Below are 23,810 nucleotides of genomic sequence, written 5' to 3'. Positions count from 1 at the left end.
AGTCGCATGAATTCAGACATGCTTGTTCAGACTGATGTCGCATTGCGAAACATCTGACCTGTATCTGATCAAATATTATATTGACAAATTCTTGTTCAAGTAACTTTATCACCCTTTATTACTTAATTACCCTGGAGAACATTTCGAAGTTTCCAAGTGCACAACAACCAGACATTTAGTTGTAGTCATTGGTGACCAGCTGACCTTTGCAGATCACATCGCAAGGTCATACAGATTTGCATTATGCAACATCAGGAAAATCTGGCCCTACCTTAGCTTAGTGCACAACTCTTTGTCACGGCACATGTCATTTCTAGACTGCACTTTTTGCTAGTCTTTTAAGGGCATTCATTTAACCATCATTGTTGCTTGCTGGTGAAATGATCTTCAAAAACTGTCCTATTAGCTGCAAACCCACATAATATAAAAAAAAAATTAAAAACACATGCTTTATTAACAATTGACAGGAACATGTTGAGTTATCACCCAAAACTTTCTTTTGAAATGTGTAACTTTGCACTTTTGATATTATTATCTACTAAAGATAGGTCACTTATTTTTCCTCTTTTTGTAATCTGCTTTGGACAGAAGTGTTTTCTATACTTAAATGTAAATGTAATTTGTCCTGTATTACAGTAGCCCAATTTTACAGAAAGATTTGCTCAAACATGTCTACCAGGGTTGCTGCTGGTCAAATGGGTGCCCTATGCGGACTTTTACGGTGGTGCCCCCTTTAGTTAAAAACAACAACAAAATCACACACAATTATAGTATGTGTGAGAATATAACTTTATTAAAATGCTGTTATAATTTTTAATTGTATTTTAACAGCAACACAAACTACATTTATACAAATATGCAATTATATATTATAGCCTATATTTCTGCATCTGTACCTGTGTAGCTAATGGACTTTGCTTAGTCTAATATGACAAAACTAATCTTACATGTCAATATAAATCCAAGCAATTTACCAAGAATTACTAAATGTCTTTCTTGTAAGTAAATTAAAAGTCAGCTTTAAGAAAACGGCAGATTTCTACTAACAAAAGCAAAAGATGGTATGTATGGTTATGATGCAATGGAAGGCGCGTCATCTGCTTACTCACCGCGAAAATGCTGTATATAACGTCATATAGTTTGTATGTATGTTGCTGTGATTCATGTTAATACAGAATGAAACTTTTTATTTTCTGAGCAACCCCGGGGGAGTTGGAGCCCTACGCAAACTGTGTACTCTGTGTATAGACCTTTTGCGAGTAGACGTCACAGTTACGTCACTGCAAGCTGTGCGTGCAATGTGGTGGCAGAAAAACAGTGTAAATGAATTATACACGAGTGAAACTAGCAAGATAACTCACTAGAAAATGTCTTGTTGTGCTGCTGAGTGTCAGAATAGGAATGCCATAAAAGATGGCCTTCATTTTTATAAAACAGCGTCATCGAAGACACCGTTTGATAGATAAACATACGTGTTTATGGTTGCAATAAGCCCTTAAACGAACAGACTGGAATGATGAAATCATCTGAAAATCTTTTAATAATTAAAATATAAAATAATTAGAATTCTGTCGAAGTCTGATCCCACTATTGCATTTCCATTACATTAAGTTTATAATATATTTAGAAAGATTAAAGATTTGAATGGATTATACTGAAAAAGCAATAATATCACAATTTATTAAATATTTCATAATTTTTCCGTTTCTATTATTTACAGTGTGTTTACGGAATTTATAGTAGAATGCATGATAGTATTGATTTTATATGTACTTTAGCGATTCATACTGTAAAAATAATTGATTTACCAATAAAGAACAATACATATACATTACAGTACATACATGCACATACATCAGTAGCCAAGCCATTTAAACTTTAAATTTATCTAAAAAATAAACGTAACGTGATGAAAATGCTATAAGAAACATTACACTTAAGGGAAACAGAGAAACAGACTTTGACCGAACACCGGATTCAGAAAAATCACGGTTTAACGCTAAAACACTTCACACCGCTACTGCAGAGCTGTCATTTTCTGCCACAATTTGGGCTCCGCCCACAAAAAACATCATCTTTGTTTGCAAACATGCAAATGGTCTATAGGGAACGATTTCTACTTTTGTAATTTTACAAAATAAAAGGCATATACATTTGAAAACGGCATAAGGGTAAATGAAAATGACAGTTTACAAGATCTATATTCTGATTTTATAAAGTTTTAAAGAAGATAGGAAAGGTTTTTTTACTGTCCGAAAAAGGTACAAAAGACGTCATCAGGGCAGGACCCTTTTTCACCTTTGTACCTAAAAAGTCCATATTAGTACATCAAAGCAGCATATCTGTAACTATTAAAGGGTACCGCCCAGTGACAACTTTTGCACCATATTTTACTGACAGTGTGTGGTTTCACACATAAATGTTTTAAGTTAACACCATAGAAATGTATGTAAATCATAGTAATAAAATCTGTTTCTAACGTCCTTTCAATGTCACTGTTTGAGCGAATATATAAATATCTCTTTTTTTATGTATTCTTGTTTTTATGTCCAAAAGAGGTCCTTCCCAGGAAACCTGCAGCTCGTGTTGGTTCTGAAACCATCGCGTTTCTTCCAGAGGACCTTCGCCGACTTCAGTTTACGGTTACATCGAGATGATTTTAAATTAAAGGTACCGGTAAGCATGATTTCGCCCACTCTGAGTCTTCAGCACGCCCGTGCATCCTGTGCATACTGCCGAAAACATCTGTAACAGTGATCACTCATTCACTAAATTGTTGACACATACCCTGTCGCCCTATTGCATTATGCATGTCCGAAAGGGTGTTAACTTACAGATTGTGTGTGCCGATGATCTCGTCTGCTTTGTGTTTTTACACCACTGAAGTAAACACAGGGCACACTGCTACAAAGACATCAGTGAGTTTTGCATTGTGGAGAGTGTACAGTATGCTAATGACTGTTGTTGCTTGTATTGTAAGTCATGGTGGTGAAATTGCAATGTATTCAGTGGCACAAATGCAAACAAACACACACACACACACACACACACACACACACACGCACACGCACACACATACATCTTTTGCATGCAATGTTCATCTGCACGTGACATTGAGGATTTAGCGTGTAGGGGTTAAGAGACAGATCCATAACATTTCTGTGAAAGGCATGTTTGTGTGTCAGGGTTTTTGTGGTTTAAAAAAAAAAAAAATGGTGTGTAGATGGGTTGTGGTTGTGTCTATACACCTACACAGTTTAAACAGACCCAGATAAAAACATGAAGACACCGGTTGTCTTTACATCACTTTTTTAACAAGTAACATAAGAAACTCTGTGACTTTAGATTTGATCTGTACGATTAAAGTTATGGAAAAGCCTAAATAATCCAAAACATATTTAATTAGAAATGCATACATTATGGGTAATTTCATCTTTTTCTCCCTTGTAGATTGTTATGCTAAATTCCTTGTCAGACTTGCATGGCTACATTGACAAAGGCCAGCTGACCTGTGATCTGGGGGGATCATTGGACTATTGCCACAGTCAATGGATTCACCATCGCACAGTGAGAAAGACCCTTACAATGTTATTTAGTTATTTATTTTAATAAGTGAACCCGATAATTCACCCAAAAATTGCCTCATGTAAGTTTGAACCCCCATTGTCTTTCTTTGTTTCTCAGAACCCAAATGCAGAAGTGTTTTTCAGTAAACGTTATCTGTATCTGTATCATGAGTAAATATCTTAGGGACTCTAAAAATATATGACACAAGTCGAGAGAAGTTATTTATGTAACATCTTTACGTCATTTTGAAGCTTTAGAGGTTTTCTTGTTACCATGGGACCATCCACTTTCAACAACACTTTTATTTTTAATCTGTCACTGTGTCTAAAATCGTCCGCATCTTGTTCCATACCATATATAGTAGTAGGCAAAAATCGGTAGGCAAAGTGAGCAGTCTGTCCGAATTCATAGTATTGGAAAAATAGAATGTGAAAAGTTCCCATATAACCTAAATTTTAAAGTGTTCATCCCGTGTTATAAAGGAGTCCCTGAACGAAAAAAAAAGAAAAAGAGAGAGATATCGTTGAATCATATTATAAAATTTCAGAAAGCAGTAACATGGCTCTATACACATACTGTACAAATACATAAGGAAAACAACTTGTTTTCCAACTTGTGCTTGTTTAACATCCAAGTTAACATCTCACTTGTTGTCATCACCATGAACATTAAAGAAATAACTAGATGGCACATTGGCTTATGGATTGTGGGTCAGAGTGCCACCATATTAGTAGTGGCAACTTCTCTATTTATCTCATAGCAACTGGAGGTAAAAATGCCTCCCCTCGCGTGCAGTTTAACCATCACACACGTCAAAACAAGTCTCGGGAAATTACCTTTCACAAGTAAGATGAAAGAGTTGTTTTTTGATAGACAGTTGGCAACTGGAGGCAGACTATTAATAGCTAGAGATATCGATGTTTAGCTATGAATGTTGATACTTAATGAGAATGCAATGTTTACATGTTTATTTATGTTTTTATATATTATTTTATATATATATATATATATTACATATTAGAGTTATATTAAACTGTCAGTCTTACTGTAGTTCGCTGTTTATCTAACTTAGTGATGTAATGAAGGTTTCCTAAAGAGAAAGAAGAGAAGGGTTTTCCTCAAATAAATCCTCAAATAATCCTTATAGTCTATTGTTAATTGTTGTTTTATATGTTATAGTGTATGTATGCTATATTTTTGTGCTATAAAAACTAATGCAGACTGTCACTCTTTGATTTGGATTTGCTGATTTTAAAAAGCACAAGAAAACCAAATACTTGGGGTCAACAATACAAAAAGCGATATTTACAATGCAAAGAATTTATTTTATTTCATGTACATTAAGTTATATTACATTAGGGATGCCTCCGCAAGCCTTAAGTCTTAACAATCGACATTCTGTGCAACTGTACACTAAAAATTAATGTACTCCACACAGTTATCGGTTGAGAAATGTAAAAGTTGTGGTGTTTTAAATCTAAAAAAGGCGCCCAATTCAGCTCCCCAATTTAGTCTCATTTGTTTGCTGGCAACTCTTGCCACTTTCAATATGGCACGCACTGACCCATCACAGCAGCTGACCAAATAAGCCAATGAGTGGTCTAGTTATTTCTATGTCTATGGTTATGATGACCTATTTCATGTGAAGTATAAACATGGCAAATGTAGTTTGTCCGAATTTTATTCATACTACCCAAATTTTTACTATATAACTATATAGAACGTAGTGTTTTAAAGGGGACATATCATGAAAATCTGACTTTTTCCATGTTTAAGTGCTATAATAGGGTTCCCAGTTCTTTTATCAACCTCAAAAATGTGAAAAAGATCAACCCAGTAACTTAGCTTTGGTAAACCATTCTCTGCAAGCATGTGAAAAAATAGCTCATTGAAATTTTGCTCCCCTTGTGATGTCAGCAGGGGATAATACCGCCCCTTAATCTGCACTATCCAACCACGGCACTGCCATTTAGTGCAGAGATTAAAATGTGGTTTATGTTTGGATTTTCATAAGAACATTGAAAGACAATTGGAGATTCAACTACATGAGGGAAAATAAAATGATAATGTTTTAATTTTTTGGTTAAACCATCCCTTTATTTTTCTGATCTTCTAACGAAGTAAAGTTACTATACATTTTAATGTTACAATATCAATGCAAATGTTTGTGATTTCTGTGTTTATCTTTTATATTATATTATATTGTGCTTAATTATATAATTACTTGGGAAATTTTTTTTTTCAAACCATGACCAATGGTAAATATTATGACAGTCACAGTCAAAATCATTTATTGTCATATGTTGTGTAAATCTACTCAAATAGGAGACAGAGCCTTTCAATATTTTTTCTTCTATCAAAAAGGTCATACAAACATGCAGACAAAGATCAACTACCCTCTTATTCCTGATACACCCCTGCTGCCACTTCTATATTTACTCACCAATACGATGCAGTTTTACCATCTATGGATAAACATACTTGTTGATCAAGGAACTTAAACCCCCTTATGTTAAAAGAAAAGAACATCTCATTACATTCTTTTCCGCTAAGCGACCCACATTGCCTTCCTGTGTTACTTTTTCTATTTCACAGCTTTTACAAACAATCATCACAGACAGAGAAAGCAAACAACACACATAAATGCTAAAATGCACACTATTCAATAGTTAAAGTTAATATAAAATTTTCCATTGCACGTAGGACAATTTCTTAAGGTTTGCTTTGGTTTTGGGATGAAATGTTCCATGTTATACATTATAAACATACATATTATTGAGATTGGTCTGAATGTTGTGCCCGTAGGCTGTTGAGAATTTCGCATTAACGGTAAAGAACACAGCACAGATGCTGCAGCAGTTTGGAAGTGACCTGGCAGAAACTGAACTTCCCAACGATGTGCAGTGCACCAAAGATTTACTCGTCACCCACACCCAAAAACATGATAAACTCAAGGTACAGTCATGTATGAAACATTGATGTGGTTTTGCTTAGCAAGATTCGTAGTACACTTGTTTCGACCCAAGGTTGGGTCATATATGGACGGTTTAAGGTCTAGCGTTTTACCCAACCATAGGTTGAAACAACTCATTTATTGTTGGATAGATGTGTTATTGCAACTTGCTTTATATAACTGATATAACTAAGGCCTAGTACTGTTTTAATCTAAACCTTGCCTGGGAAACTGTCCCTTAATGATTTAAATTGAATAGATTTTCCTCTTTTTATTGCTTAAGCCAAGGCAAATAATATTTTTTTGTTTAAAAACTGATTAAAGCTAAAACAGATAACTTACTTCATTGTCTGTGGGAAGTTCACACAATGATTTCATATCATTGGATTCAAACACTGTATGTCATGCAAAACCTTTGCTTTACCACATGCAAAACATTTTCATTTATTTATTCGCAGGATGAACTTCAATTGGCTGTAAAACAAGGACATACCCTGCTATCTTGTATCAAAGACCAAGCCAACAAAACTGAGAACCATGTACTAAACCCAGATGAGATAGAGAATCAAACAACCGTCGAGAGGTGTGCAACATACAAATACAAAATTATTTTATAGACCACTTATTTTGTTCCCAGGTGTAAAACATTTTAAAGGGAAATCACTATTAGTATAAGCGGAGGCCGAGCAAATCATTTCATGAAAGATTAGGACAGACACATTTTTATATCAAAATATGTAAACTAAATGGGGAAAATATGATAGGGTGTGTTTTGATTTTAATATGATAAGTCTATTTCCCTTTATTTGCATGCTCTGCAAACTGGGTTCAAATTTGCGTCCACTTATGGATTCGGCAGATGCTTTGATCTGTTTATACAGTGCATGCACTACACCACATGTTTAGTTCCTATTACAGACCTGTTGTTATTTTTTAAAGACAAGAGTCATCTCACCTTTCTCATTTTGCATGTACACAGTGACACATCAACCCACTATCACGAAATTACGTACCTATAGTCACGTACATTTGTGAGTCTTAAGCTTGACACTGACACGGGATTCCGCCTTTTTGCGTGAACATGTCACACAATTCTGTTTACGTGTCACTGTCACATATTTGTTCCTTAACTGTTTTGTCCTATTGTCTTACCATTGTCGCTTCGGTTTAGGATTAGATTTACATAAAATGACATCCTTACCCAAACCCAACTCTAACCCCAACGCCATGCTTTAAAAATCATAAAATATTAAAAAATAAATAATGAAAACCAATACTTAAAGTGACATCCTAATGCAAACACCAAATCTAACCCTAAACTGAAGCGTCAATGGTTTGAAAATAGGACAAAACTGTGTCAGTGTCACGCTTAAGACTCACAAATTTTACGTGACTATAGGAACATCATTTCATGATACAGGGTTGGACACATAGGCTACTAAAAGTGTTTGTTTGCTCTTTCTTCTCAGGTTGTTAGCACAGCTCGATGAGACCGAGAATGCATTTGAACAGTTCTGGTCCAAGCATCACTTGAAGTTAGAGCAGTGCTTACAGCTACGTCACTTCGAGCAGGACTTCAAAGAGGTACAGTGTATTGGATGTAACACAAATGAAAGCCTATGACCTCTACAGTATGTGCTTATACTGTATATCGCAAGTTTAAAGAGCCCCTATCTTACATTTCATGATTTTACTTTTCATTTGGTGTAGGGATGTTAACAATTAATCGATCTTTGATTAATTGTCAATAAGAATTAAATTAATAAAACTTAACGATTGTCGAAAAAACAAGCACGTGTGCGCGGCGCCTGCACAAAGCACATACAGCCGTGAAAACAAGTTTTAGAAGTTAAACTAGCCATGATCACAATGATGCTCGATGCAAAACACATACCTCGGCTTTTTAACATCATGCGAGATGAGGCTGGCTGCTAACGCAACGAAATGGCATCCAGAGTGGATCTGATAGGGTCCGATACAGAAAATACAAATACAGTTTACTTCAGGGAAGCCTGAAGAGAGAATTTATATTTAGGGATAAATTCTGGCAAGAAACTAAAATGTAAACTGTAAATGACTATCATTACACTCAGAACTCCCGCAACATTGATCATCATTATTGATTGGCTGAGCCGCTACACGCTAAACACTGTTGCGGGTTTTCTAATGAGGTTGAAATCTTCATAATATAAGTATCTTTGCTGAAAGTACGCTGCAGATCTAAGATGAAGTGACAACGGGACAAGTGCCGTTCTTGTGCTTCTTGAATAGCCTATAATTACAACAAACGGTATATAAACGACTTGGAAAGTGAGGTGAATAACTAGAAAAATAAAACTGGATAATAATGAAACTTTTATTTTGTCATGGACGCACGGACTTTCATGCGACTTTTAGAGTGCCCATATGAGGCGGAGTTTACATCAAAACACTAACTACATTGCCTTCATTTTATTACTATATATTTTATTTTGCACGAGGAAGCTTGCGTTTTTTCCCACACTTTTGTCATTGGCTAGTTTAGCCTATGCCAGTGGTGCCCAAACTTTTTCAGCGTGCGGCCCCCCTTGTGTACAGTGCATTTTTTTGCGGCCCCCCGAAAGAAAATTTATGACACAAACTGTTTTAAAATGTAATATTTGAATTAAACAAAACATATAAAAATATACCTAGTAGTGCTGTTGGTTAGTTGGCTTATTATATTTTATGTTAAATTACACAGAATTCATGATAAATGAATGTATTTTATACTGGGGCCCCCCTGGCACCATCTCGCAGCCCCCCTGAGGGCCCCGGCCCCCAGTTTGAAAACCACTGGCCTATGCCACTGCAGTAAAGGTTTATTGCACCATTGCAACGATTATTAGATTAATTGATCGTTAATTTAAATGATCTTCGAATATGGGAAATTGCATAAATTGACATCCCTAATTTGGTGTGTAAGTGTGTGTTAATAAATGTTAACGATCTGCAAAGTTACAAATCCCGAAGTCTATGATTATGCAAATTATCGTCTCCAACTAAAATCTCTTTACTTGGCCTACAATGAATGGAAGGATTAGGCAACAGTTTACTTCCGAACCGAGTTGACATGGACATGATGCACATTATCATAACTCCACCCACTTCTGGCTCACAGCCTGTAGGTAGTCTATATTTTCCTATTTAAAGAATTTACTTCTGACTAAACCATGAATCAAACACGAGTTTTGAACTGTGTAGAGTAGTGGTTCTTTGTCGTTTCTACGATCACAAATAGAGGTCGACCGATTTATCGGCCGGCCAATTAATTGGCCGATTTTTGGCATATTTAAAAAAAATCGGCTTTGGCCGATTTTGCTGCAAAATTAGGCCTATTAATATGCAGGCGCATCTGCGGGCACCTAAGCGTTGTTGTAGAACTCGTGACGCTGCCTCTCTCTGCAAGCAGATCGCTCCCGTCCCATGTGTGTGCAGCCATGCCTTGTTCACAAACAGCTTTAGTAAACGATGGCGGGATCGCGCGAATTAAGCAGCCAGTACAACAGCGCGACAGGCTTATGTCGGGCCAAAGATTAGGCTCCTTTCAAGTGATTAATGAGTGATGATGAGTTTTGTTTGCGTGACAGAGAGAGCAGAGCCGCGCGCGCACGCTTTCTGTCTTTAAACTGTCTCCCTGCTTTTATTACTCAAAACAAAACTGACTCGATGGCGAAAGGTCGGAAGACCAAATCATATCCACCGAGGAAATGTTTTTCGTGTTGTTACAGTGACACTTTGTTTACAGTTTTGCGCTGCTCAGCCTGGATTAGAACACAGCGCGTCCGATTTGCGAACTGACTCCTTTGAACGATTCGTTTGAATGAACGGTTGAAACAACAGATCTGTCCCAACACTAAACTCACAAAACGTCACTGTCAGCACAATCAGTCACTTATAGGGCCTCAGAAATGAGAATCTAAATGTGTTTAGACAGATTTGCCCTAAATAACAGTCTCAACTAAAAACATAGACTTTACTATGTTAACTTTATGATGAATAAATAATTTATCAGGTCTACCAAATAAGGATTTTATCCTACAAAGCAATAAAAGCCATGGTAAAAACGGATCAAAGATGATGACAGCAGTGTCAGGTATTATCTGTGTCTGATAAATGCATGGTGCAGAAGAGGTTGTAAAACTCTTCAGAAAGACCAGTCATAATTTTTTTAAATACTTTGACTTAAATAGTGACATTTTTACATTAAAAATATCTGCTAATGATGAGAACATTTTGATTATTATGTACATATAGAAAATCGGCCAAACATATCGGCCATCGGCTGCCCTGATTTCTAAATATCGGCATCGGCCAGAGAAAAAGCCATATCGGTCGACCTCTAATCACAAATGCAGACATGGTTTTATGTTTTAGTATCCTTACCGTATCAATCTGCTACATTCTGCTCTAGCCACACTGGCAAAGTTAAAGGTCACGTTCTTCCTGATACCATTTTTATAATTTTAGTTAGTGTGTAATGTTGCTATAATAGCATAAATAATATCTGTAAAATGATAAATCTCAAAGTTCACTGCCAGGCGATATATTTTCTTTAAAAGTCCCCTTTTAAAGCCTACAGCGAACATCCCGTTTGGACTATAGCCCTATAAGAGTTTTTAACTAAGCTCCGGCCACATGAATACGTCAGTCGCCAGTTAAGCTCAAATGGCTCTGCTAAGCTAAGCTGCTGTCGAATCACAACACACTAAACTACAATCAGAACTTGTAACGTATTTCTAAAGGTGTCACTTCATAGGACAAGGAAGACATCAACCCGTATTTAGGGAAAAGTAAATTGTGAATGATGAGAATAAAATCTCAGAATGATGAGAAATCGACATGTTTGAGAAAGGTGAGGCATAGAGGAGCAACAATAATGTACAGTATGTGAAAAATAATGTGTTTTTTAATCCATAAACCATGTGATCACATTGCATTACACCAAATATACAAAATAATGTTCATTTTAGCAATGTAATATAGGGGCTCTAAATACTGTATGTCAGTTGCTTGGTCAAACAGCTTGAAACTGAAATCTTTTGCATTTTTTTTTATATATCAGGTGAAGGTTTCTCTGGACAGTCTGATGGAGGCCTTACTAGGCCTGTCTGACAGTGCGGACTGCGTGCCTCGATTTGAAAACCTACTAGGAGATCTTAAAACCTTGGAGGACAAAGCTCAGGTCACAACACAACTACATTATCTATTGGTTCGCTCTGTGAATTTGGTTACTACTGGGGCACCCCGGTACTTCAGATCAAAACACTGTGTAATAGTTAACATTCAAATTATATTTATGCATTTGGCAGACACTTTGAATAAAAAGCTTGCACTACCTTCATGAGCAATGACCTTGGCATTTTTAGCACAATGCTTTAAGTAAAATATTGGTGACCCTGCCTATGAAATACGAAACTGAAAGTTTTATTATCCAATTATGGAGCATCAAAGTTTGATTGATTTCACATTGATTTCAATCTTTGACATGATCTCTCAATCAGTATTAAAGATCTCAAGGTAATCGCATAATGTTCTTTACATTATGTAGGATGTCAAGACAGTAAATAACAAAACATGAATATAGCTGGGTTCTCACAGGCAGTGTCACATGAATATATTAAGTGAAAGTATGCCATACTTTGATGAGCCAATAAGAACACAGTAACATCTCAAACCTAGCGTTTATCATTTAACAGCACTGCACTGCAGTTAAGCACTAATAAAAATCAATCCAATGCCATGTTTAGTAATATCTTGATATGTATTGTGCTATAGACGGTTTCATCTGATGCACGTGATACACGTCTGGATCCGAACCTTACTTCCGGTTTCGTTTTGACTAGTTGCTAAACTGATCTCTTGAACAAATGCCTCTTCGAAAATAACACATGTTTTGGTTTCCTAGGTAATCTATGTGTTGTTTTTTTGCTTGTTATATAAATAAACTACGTTTAAAGTACTTTGTTGTTATGTATTATTAGCGGAGTTTACCGGAAGTTACGTGCGGACCGCGACAGCCGCTTGTTTATGTTATTATTGCTGAAACCGTCTATACAGGAGTGCTTAGAAAAAGCCCAGCTTCACGCCCAGCATGGCGACCAGCTAATCCAAAGCAACCACTACGCCGTGGACTCCATCCGTCCCAAGTGCGTCGAACTCCGTCGGATCTGCGATGACTTTAGCAATGAGGCCAAAAAGAAGCGGGACATTTTGACCAAATCACTTGAAATCCATAAACGAATCGACGAGGTAAGTGAAATATTTCCAGCCATGTATCCAGCGGTGAATATTGCACAAAATGCACTGCAGACAATAACTTACATCGTGTGTATTGATGCTGATGTATCGACAGGTGAACCTCTGGTGTGAGACTGGGATGTATCTGCTGGCCTCTCAGCCTGTTGACAGGTGTCAAACACAAGAAGGTGCAGAGGCAGCGCTGCGGGACATCGAGAGGTACCGGGAAACAGCAAAAGAGCAGCGACTGAGTCACCTTAAAGACCTCAGCAATCAATACGAAATTATCCTGTCAGATCTGGTCAAGGTAATTCCGATGTTTGTGAGGATCTGTGAAACCTTAGACATAAAAATGCTTTTGTTTTGTATTTTTCAGATTTTGTTGCATTACATAGTTTATTTTTTGCATAAGAATTTGGTTAGTTTTTTATATGGTTTCCAACTTGCGCTTAAATTAGCAATTTGAATAGAATCTGAAATATTTTAATGTGCTTCTTTGTGTTACAAATTTCCAAAATCTTCAAGGTTCGAAATTGTTGTTCATTTACTGTATCAACTTCCCATAATGTTTTATACCACTCTCTATTGTTGTAATATGCAGAACAAAGTTCAAAAAGTTCTGAAAACATTAGATGACGTTCAAGAAATGTTTGAGAAACGACATGCCAGTCTAAAGAAGATGTCTGCTAAACAAACAAGGCCTGTGCAACCTGTTGCACCCAGACCAGAGTCTTCACCAAAACGTCATTTACACCGAACACCACAAGCCACCGGCCCTGGTGAGTTCTGCTCAAACCAGACATGTGTTCCAGAAATGCATGCATTTCACTACCACTAGTGGTTAGTGGTATTTGTGTGAAGTACTCCTGGTCAACTTTCCCAGGTTAACCTTGTTTCTGGCATCTTGACATGCTAACTAAAGCTAACATTTACTGATATTTAAGCTAATCAGGTCAACATTCATTTGCAACATTGCAGTGAAGATCTTGTATTCTTCATTATTTTATTTTATTCTGCTTTAAAACCTACAGCATCAAATCGCAAAGGTACAGATAACTCCAGCACAAATAAGCAAAGCAGTGATGCAGAACTGGCGAAACGGAAAAATATCCGCAAAGCCAAAGGTGGCATCAAGGTAAATCATGTCATCAGTCACATATTACAAAAGTAAAAAATGTTAAAACCCAAATGCTACGTGTATAAAATATATTAGACGTATCTAAGACACACCTTAAAGGATTAGTCCATTTTCTTAAAAAAAAAATCCAGATAATTTACTCACCACCATGTCATCCAAAATGTTGATGTCTTTCTTTGTTCAGTCAAGAAGAAATTATGTTTTTTAAAGAAAACATTCCAGGATTTTTCTCATTTTAATGGACTTTAACAGAGCCCAACAGTTAATACGTAACTCAACACTTAACAGTTTTTTTTCAACGGAGTTTCAAAAGACTCTAAACGATCCCAAACGCGGCATAAGGGTCTTATCTAGCAAAACGATTGTCATTTTTTTACAAGAAAAATAAAAAAATATGCACTTTTAAATCACAACTTCTCGTCTATCTCCGGTCCTGAAAAGCACCAGCGCGACCAATGGTCCGCAAATTGCGTTTCATATATGTAACACGTGACCTTTCAACATCACTACGCATTTGCGTGAGGTCGCGCTGGCGCTGTTCAGGACCGGAGATAAACGAGAAGTTGTGGTTTAAAAGTGCATATTTTTTATTTTTCTTGTCAAAAATGACAATCGTTTTGCTAAATAAGACCCTTGTGCGTTTTGAGTTAAGTATTAAGTGTTGTTTTCTATTAAAGTCCATTAAAATGAGAAAAATCCTGGAATGTTTTCCTCAAAAAACATAATTTCGTCTCGACTGAACAAAGAAAGACATCAACATTTTAGATGACATGGTGGTGAGTAAATTATCTGGATTTTTTTGTAAGAAAATGGACTAATCCTTAAAAAAATGAATGTTTCTACAGTATATTATATGAATATGAAATATGAAATTTATATTAATTGGCATTAATTTTTAAAGAAAGATAAGACGAACACTGTAATTCATGACACCATTTGTGTAAAGATGTTGGCAAACATTTCTGATAAAAGATAGCAGAAGGAAGTTTACTCAGTGTGTGAGAAAAGCTCTAGCACAATTGGTTTGCATTTGCAAATGCAACTTGGTTTGAGATCTTGTATCTAATGCAGTGACATTAAAACATTAAAGTGTGCTTAAAAGTGTCTGGGGCAACTGTGCATACACCCATACATACGCCCCTACATTTCTCTATAGGTGCCTCAAGCTGTTTTGTGGTTTCTTACAGATTGAGGTCATGCATGAAGAAAGTCAGGGAGGTTCAAGTCATGTTCTACTGAATAATGAAACAGAAGAGACCCTCTCAAACAGACGCAGGTAAAAACAAACAACATACATGTTGTCTTTCGAAGTAAGAGGCTCACTCTATAGTATAAAGGGTTAAATAACAAAAAGCAAATGTGACCCTGTCTGTAAGAACAAATTAAATTTGAGCATCAAAGTTTGATTTTAAAACCATTTATTTCACTATAATTTCAGTCTTTAACATGATCTTACTTAGTCAATATACCAAGGTTATATTTTCACATAATGTACATTCTAAGAAAGGATGTGTTAATTTTAACACATTGTTTTGTGTTAAACATCTTAACACATTATGTGTTACTTTTACACATATGCATTAGATGTGTTGGCCATAACTAAAAACAAGATGTGTTAATTTAACAGATTCATTTTAAGATTGTAGGATGGTTTTATGTAGTAAATCATTCAAATTTGACTTTAGCCCGGTTTTTACAGGCAGGGTCACAAATAAGATGTTTGAAAAGCACATAAATATTTTTAATAGGGGCGATATTTATTAAATATGAGCATTTTTATTTCTAACCAAGTTTGTGTTCTAACTACTTAATTTGTCCTAATAATCACAAAAGCTTATAATTTTTCATAATCTTTCCTTTTGAAGTGTTACTTCATCAACAAAGTGTTTAATCATGCACTAAATCACCTAACTACAATGATTTTTTCTATGCTACACACCTCTCAGCTTTTTGTCACATGAAGTATTGACTTCTTTGTAAACATCTAATGTTCATAAAAAGCTACTCTTACTGTACATACAGCAGTATAGCTTTGTGAAATGCAAAACAAAAGGTGCCATTGTTCACACCAAACTGGTCAACAATCCTTTTTTATTAAATGCCACAAGTGGTTTAAAGCTTTGTTCCTTCATACCTTCATGACAGGTTTTGCTCTATTAATGTTTAAAAACAAGGTCATAATTCATATTATAGTTATTTTTCTGTTCTGTGTTATCTTCAGGATTTGTTTTACACCTTATAAGACATGTAGATGTGCCCATTTCTGTTTTGCACAGTACTACAGTAATTGTCAGTACAGTACATTATTTTAATCGGATTAAATTATCTGAAGTAAAATTCAAGATTTTAGTCATTCCCATTATTTTTAAAGGTGATTCTCAGTGCGTTCTCATTGTTTCAGTATTTAGACAAGTTTTGAAATAAAAAATACATTTTAGTTTATTTTAAATTTCATATTTAAAAAATGATCAATGTTAAAAACTTCATAAAAATATAAAAACCTATTAAGTGTAATTTCATAAAGTTCCCCAAACTTCTTCATTTAAATTCTAGCTTTTTTGCTAAATTTGCCATTCATTTATTAGCTATATAAAAGACATCAAGTCAGAAACCCTGTTCTAAAACACATTGTCTAATGTCACACTGAATGATTGTGGCACAGGATATCATATTTCCTAATAAATCAGTAAGGTTACACAATGATGGTGAATTACATGGAAACTGGCATGGAAAATGTAATTAAATTTGTTTGTATATGAAGAGTTTGGTTCCAAAACGCAATAAATGCCATTTAAAAAAAAATAGTTACTGCCAAAATCAGTATTGTATCAGGTCAGTATTTAAAAGTAAATTCTTAATTTTACGCAAAATCTAATATCCGCCGTGTTATTCTGTCATCTTTTCTCCCTTTTTTCCCAAAACGCAATAAACGCCAGTCCTCCTTTTCTACAGAATGCAATAAATCCGCTTATTAAAATTACAGCGCACCATTCCACGCAATGTAAACAAACAATGGCGGCGCGTTGAGTACACAGAGTCCTAGTTTTCCTCATCTAATTTGTACTTCGTGATCAACAAACAAACAAAAGCAAAATAATACTTTAATAGCATTGATAGACCTGTGATGGTTTTTTGTGACGGGAAAGAAACGTAAGCCATCAACATCTAATAATTTACGCGGGAGGCACTCGGGAGACGATCGCTTGTTCTCCAGACAGCATCTAGCTTCTCTCGTGCTAACACATTGACCCCAGGGGATCTATGAAAACTCTTCCATAATTTTACTCAAAGTCAACAAGAATCATAGCTGATCGCTGTGAAAAATGTTAAGCGACGACGTCAAGTATAACCGCGCAGCCATGACAGTGTTCCTAATATGACAAAGTAAGTGTTTTGATTAATGCCATTAATGTTTTTTTATCAGTGTGTACAACTAGTCAACTAAATGAATATTAAAAGGCAAAGATGAATGCACATTTATACATTGATTGAATAGATTTATAGAATTTTGAAAAAAAAAAAACTTGGATTTACTGCATTTTGTGGAAAAAATAATCCTTTTTTATAATAAATCTTTGAAAATCAAGTTATGGATTTGAATTTTTAATGTTATTATAACCTAAAGATTCTATATGAAAGTTTGTAACAGAAAACTGTGGTTTTCATCTTGTCACTTTCTTGGTATAGAAAACACGTTTGTACCGAAATTTGTCAAAATGGATTTATTGCGTTTTGGAACCAAACTCTTCATATATAGTTGCGGTCAGAATTATTGGAACCCTGTGAAATATTTACAAAGAAGCCTGTGAATATAAATTTACATTGGTAATCATTTTGTTGTTATTTCATCCCCCCAAAACATCACAAACAAAATTATTATCAGCAAAATATATTTGAAGTAATTCCCATTCACCCTAAAAAGATAAATCAAACAGCACAAACATCAGCACAGCTTGTTTGCAAGATTTTAAAGGAAATATCTTCTGTTCTTATTTAAAACAAACTTTAGCATATTCAGTTGTCAGACACAACTGAAACTTTAAACTGCATCAGGTCCTATGGTCAAATGAAACAAAAATAGCTTTTTGGCAGCAACCTCACTAGAAGGGTTCGGTGCAAACAAAGATAAAAATGTAGGCTACCACAGTTAAATATACTGATGGATCTTTAATGTTGTGGGTCTATATGTTTCTCCTGGAGATCCTAGATCTTGTTCAGACATGTATTCTATTAAATATCAACAAACAAAAAAAATCAAAACCTGACTGCCTCTGCTAAAAGATCTTATAATGGGTCTTGTTTGGACCTAAAAAAACCATAAAAATCAACATAAAAGGGGTCATGGGCAGGCCCAGACGGAATCCACGCCCACAGATTTCCACGAAAAACTCATCGGAATTCCGCAGATGAAATGCTCGTCATTGAAAGCACACATACCCCACGCTTGAGTGTGTTTGTGAGCCATCATTGACAACAAGCACACATACAGTACATAGAAGCAGTACATAAACCCTGGGCATGCTGTTTGCGTTTTTAATGATAAAGAACACAAACCTTTTGATATTTGAGCTTAAATAAAATTTACCGCGAATGCTCTTGTAAATTCATAATGAGAACACAAGCTTTTTATTCTGCCATAATATATAACACTATAAACAATAATATATGTAATTTTATATACAAAATATAATTCTATCTTGACATGCACATTAAACTATTTTATTAACTGGTTCATGTTGGTGCAGTTTAAATCAGAGGACTCATTGGTTTGGTGTATTCATTTTCAATGTGCCTTTGAAAAGTAATTATTTTAGATGCAATTTTGTAATATCTACAGCTTAAATTCTCTTATATCTTTTTAAAATCATTCCGCAGAATTCCACAGATTTTTCCGAACAATTTCCACAGAAAAAGCAAAAAAAAATCTGGCCCTGGTCACAGGTCATTGAACACAAAAGGAAGGCTCTTTCATGGTTATCTCCATCACCCTAACCTGAACCTTATAAAAGATTAGTGGTGTTAACTGCAGAGGAGAGAGGACCTGGAAATTGGTAGGATCTGAAGAGATTTGGTTTAGAGAAATGATCTCTGATCTCTTGTCAGGCATTTTCCAAATTCATCAGTCATGATAAGAGATTTATCTTAAAAAAAGCATTTAAGTACTGAATGAAGTATTGAAAGTATATCATTATGTGTGGCCACAGTGTACTGGAAAAAACATTTATTACAGTGCATTGAAAATGCGCTGTACTGTTCTTACTGGGCTTTTTATTAGTGGTGCTTGCATTTATGCAAGGCATCACTATTACTATCTTGCATACTTATTATTATTAGTGGTGCTTGCATTTATGCAAGGCATCACTATTACTATCTTGCATACTTATTATTATTATTATTATTAGTGGTGCTTGCATTTATGCAAGGCATCACTATTACTATCTTGCATACTTATTATTATTATTATTATTATTATTATTATTCTTCTTTTTCTGGACACTTTTTCGGCGCGTAACTCGTCCCGCACGGTTTAACGTAGTCCCATGAAAGAGGGCTCAAATCGACCGGATTATTGAGGAGAGGTGTGCTATGACTTTTATAAGCGATCGGGTGCAGGATTTCTGAAAGGGGGGCGAAAAACCACCCGAAAAATCCCATTGACTTAACATTGCGCCCAACTTTGACGAGTCATAGCTCCTCTCAAGGATTTTGTTGAAACATGTGGGTTACAACTTTTGAAGAGGGTGGTAGGCTCTGTAAAAACATGGATCACAGTGGGGTGTAAGTTGTACCCCTGGGGTGTAAGAGGTGCCCAAAAATGCCCAATGAAAAGTCAATGGGGCAAAATCCCATAGACTTACCATTGCAAAAATTTTGACGGGTTATAGGTACGAGTGAGGATTCCTTAGAAACATGTGGGTTACTAAATTTGAAGAGGGTGCTAGACTCTGTAAGAACATGGATCACAATGGGGTGTAAGTTGTACCCCTGGGGTGTAAGAGGCCCCCAAAATTTCCCATTGACTTATAATGGGGCAGGGAACACGCCCATATAAGGGAATAAAACCGTTCCAGATGGGATATCTTTGCTTTACAGTGTCGTAGAGATAAGTGGGTGGGCTCATTTTACTCGGGCATCCAATCAGTCTCTCAGGATCATCCCAGAGCTATTAAGCCACGCCCCTAGCAACAATTTTGGGCACCCTAGCAACATCTCCCATAGAGTGCCATTATAAAATGCCCAGATGGATATCTTTGCACCACAGTGTCATAGAGACATGGGGGTGGGCTCATTTTACTCAAGCATCCAATCAGTCTCTCAGGATCCTTAAAGACTTACTAAGCCACGCCCCTAGCAACCACTTTTGAGCACCCTAGCAACATAAAATTCAAACAGTTATATCTCGGCATCAGAACATCGTAGAGACACGGGGGTTGGACCGTTTTACTTGTGACTAGGCGTGTAACAATTGGGCACATCATTGGCCACTCCCAAGCCACGCCCCTAGCAACCAAATTTGAGCACCCTAGCAACTGAATAAACAAAGCCTTATATCTCCGCATCAGAACATCGTAGAGACACGGGGGTTGGACCGTTTTATTCGTGACTCGAAGGGTAATCACTAGTTAATGCCAAGAGGTGTTAAGCCACGCCCCTAGCAACCAAATATCAACACCCTAGCAACGGAATAAACAAAGCCTTATATCTCTGGATCCGAACATCATAGAGACATGGGGGTTGGGTGTTTGGGTCATGTTAGCTTCATGCTAGCTTCATGCTAGGTCATACTAGCTTCATGCTAGTTTCATGCTAGCTTTATGCTAATTTCATAATATATCTTGCTAACTTCATGCTAAATAATGTTAGCATCATGCTAGCTTGATGCTTATTTATGTTAGCATCATGCTAGCTTCATGCTAATTTATGTTAGCATCATGCTAGCTTCATGCTAATTCATGTTAACATAATGCTAGCTTCATGCTTCTTCATTTAAGCATTGTGCTAGCTTCATGCTAATTCATGTTAACATCGTGCTAGCTTCATGCTAATTCATGTTAGCATCGTGCTACCTTCATGCTAATTCATGTTAGCATCGTGCTAGCTTCATGCTAATTCATGTTAACATCATGCTAGCTTTATGCTAATTCATGTTAGCTTCATGCTAGCTTTATGTTAATTCATGTTAACATCATGCTAACTTCATGCTAATTCATGTTAGCTTCATGCTAATTCATGTTAGCATAATGGTAGCTTTATGCTAATTCATGCTAGCTTCATGCTAATTCATGTTAGCATCATGCTAGCTTCATGCTAATTCATGTTAGCATCATGCTAGCTTCATGCTAATCATGTTAGCTTCATGTTAATCATGCTAGCTTCATGTTAGCATCATGCTAATCATGCTAGCTTCATGTTAATCATGCTAACATCATGCTAGCTTCATGCTAATCATGTTAGCTTCATGCTAATCATTCTAGCTTCATGCTAGCTTCATGCTAATCATGCTAGCATCATGCTAGCTTCATGCTAATCATGCTAGCATCATGCTAGCTTCATGCAAATCATGCTAGCTTCATGCTAGCTTCATGCTAATCATGCTACCATCATGCTAGCTTCATGCTTATCATGCTAGCATCATGCTAGCTTCATGCTAATCATGTTAACTTCATGCTAATCAATGCTAGCATCATGCTAGCTTCATGCTAATCATGCTAGCATCATGTTAGCTTCATGCTAATCATGCTAGCATCATGCTAGCTTCATGCTAATCATGCTAGCATTATGCTAGCTTCATGCAAATCATGTTAGCTTCATGCTAGCTTCATGCTAATCATGCTACCATCATGCTAGCTTCATGCTAATCATGCTAGCATCATGCTAGCTTCATGCTAATCATGTTAGCCTCATGCTAATCATGCTAGCTTCATGTTAGCATCATGCTAATCATGCTAGCTTCATGCTAATCATGCTAACATCATGCTAGCTTCATGTTAATCATACTAGCATCATGCTAGCTTCATGCTAATCATGTTAGCTTCATGCTAATAATGCTAACTTCATGTTAGCATCATGCTAGCATCATGCTAACTTCATGCTAATCATGCTAGCTTCATGCTAGCTTCATGCTAATCATGCTAGCTTCATGCTAGCATCATGCTAGCTTCATGCTAATCATGTTAGCATCATGCTAGCTTCATGCTAATCATGCTAGCTTCATGCTAGCTTCATGCTAATCATGGTAGCTTCATGCTAGCTTCATGCTAATCATGCTAGCTTCATGTTAACTTCATGGTAATCAAGCTAGCTTCATGCTAACTTCATGGTAATCATGCTAATGTTAATCATGCTTAATGTTAATCATGCTAGCTTCATGTTAGCTTCATGGAAATCATGCTAACTTCATGCTAACTTCATGCTAATCATGCTAGCTTCATGCTAATCATGCTCGCTTCATGCTAATCATGCTAGCTTCATTATCTCTGCATCAGAACATCGTAGAGACACGGGGGTTGGACCGTTTGACTCGTGACTCGGAGTGTAATCATTATGGGATGCCTATTTTTTTCCCTATCAACCAAATACAGTACCCTAGCAACAGAGTAAACAAAGCCTTATATCTCGGCATCAGAACATCGTAGAGACACGGGGGTTGGATCGTTTGACTCGTGACTCGGAGGGTAATCACTAGTGGATGCCATTTTTTTCCTTAGCAACCAAATACAGTACCCTAGCAACAGAGTAAACAAAGCCTTATATCTCCGCATCAGAACATCGTAGAGACACGGGGGTTGGACCGTTTGACTCATGACTCGGAGGGTAATCACTAGTGGATGCCATTTTTTCCCTAGCAACCAAATACAGTACCCTAGCAACAGAGAAAACAAACCCTTATATCTCCGCATCAGAACATCGTAGAGACACGGGGTTTGGACCGTTTGACTTGTGACTCGGAGTGTAATCACTAGTGGATGCCAATTTTCTCCCTAGCAACCAAATACAGTACCCTAGCAACCGAATAAACAAAGCCTTATGTCTTCGCATTAGAATATCGTAGAGACATGTGGGTTGAATTGTTTTACTTTTGGCTTGGAGTATAATCATATATTGTCCCCCGAAATTTGCCACGGCAAGCACCACTTCACATTTTCTTCAGGAAATGTACCTATCTAGTTATTATTATTATTCTTCTTTTTCTGGACACTTTTTCGGCGCGTAACTCGTCCCGCACGGTTTAACGTAGTCCCATGAAAGAGGGCTCAAATCGACCGGATTATTGAGGAGAGGTGTGCTATGACTTTTATAAGCGATCGGGTGCAGGATTTCTGAAAGGGGGGCGAAAAACCACCCGAAAAATCCCATTGACTTAACATTGCGCCCAACTTTGACGAGTCATAGCTCCTCTCAAGGATTTTGTTGAAACATGTGGGTTACAACTTTTGAAGAGGGTGGTAGGCTCTGTAAAAACATGGATCACAGTGGGGTGTAAGTTGTACCCCTGGGGTGTAAGAGGTGCCCAAAAATGCCCAATGAAAAGTCAATGGGGCAAAATCCCATAGACTTACCATTGCAAAAATTTTGACGGGTTATAGGTACGAGTGAGGATTCCTTAGAAACATGTGGGTTACTAAATTTGAAGAGGGTGCTAGACTCTGTAAGAACATGGATCACAATGGGGTGTAAGTTGTACCCCTGGGGTGTAAGAGGCCCCCAAAATTTCCCATTGACTTATAATGGGGCAGGGAACACGCCCATATAAGGGAATAAAACCGTTCCAGATGGGATATCTTTGCTTTACAGTGTCGTAGAGATAAGTGGGTGGGCTCATTTTACTCGGGCATCCAATCAGTCTCTCAGGATCATCCCAGAGCTATTAAGCCACGCCCCTAGCAACAATTT

The 23,810-nt window shown here is 36.6% G+C and overlaps 1 protein-coding gene across 16 annotated transcripts in view; it reads left to right on the top strand.

Annotated features, from left to right (window-relative positions):
- Positions 1–23,810, top strand: part of mcf2l2 (MCF.2 cell line derived transforming sequence-like 2) — a 116,896-nt gene that overhangs the window by 37,142 nt on the left and 55,944 nt on the right. For 15 of the 16 annotated variants that reach the window (XM_065241578.2, XM_065241580.2, XM_065241574.2 and 12 more), the window contains exons 5-15: positions 2,557–2,676; positions 3,451–3,567; positions 6,373–6,522; positions 6,979–7,103; positions 7,990–8,104; positions 11,604–11,723; positions 12,599–12,790; positions 12,894–13,085; positions 13,380–13,557; positions 13,810–13,913; positions 15,104–15,192. In XM_065241578.2, the coding sequence (XP_065097650.1) occupies positions 2,557–2,676; positions 3,451–3,567; positions 6,373–6,522; positions 6,979–7,103; positions 7,990–8,104; positions 11,604–11,723; positions 12,599–12,790; positions 12,894–13,085; positions 13,380–13,557; positions 13,810–13,913; positions 15,104–15,192 (1,502 nt within the window). The remainder of the gene's footprint in view (positions 1–2,556; positions 2,677–3,450; positions 3,568–6,372; positions 6,523–6,978; positions 7,104–7,989; positions 8,105–11,603; positions 11,724–12,598; positions 12,791–12,893; positions 13,086–13,379; positions 13,558–13,809; positions 13,914–15,103; positions 15,193–23,810) is intronic. The other variant, XM_065241573.1, reaches the window with a different exon arrangement.

This window comes from Paramisgurnus dabryanus, chromosome 14 (assembly GCF_030506205.2).
Source record: "Paramisgurnus dabryanus chromosome 14, PD_genome_1.1, whole genome shotgun sequence".
Lineage (NCBI taxonomy): Eukaryota > Metazoa > Chordata > Actinopteri > Cypriniformes > Cobitidae > Paramisgurnus > Paramisgurnus dabryanus.
Note: the sequence above shows the minus strand (reverse complement) of the source record. Positions and strands in the feature narration are given on the sequence as shown.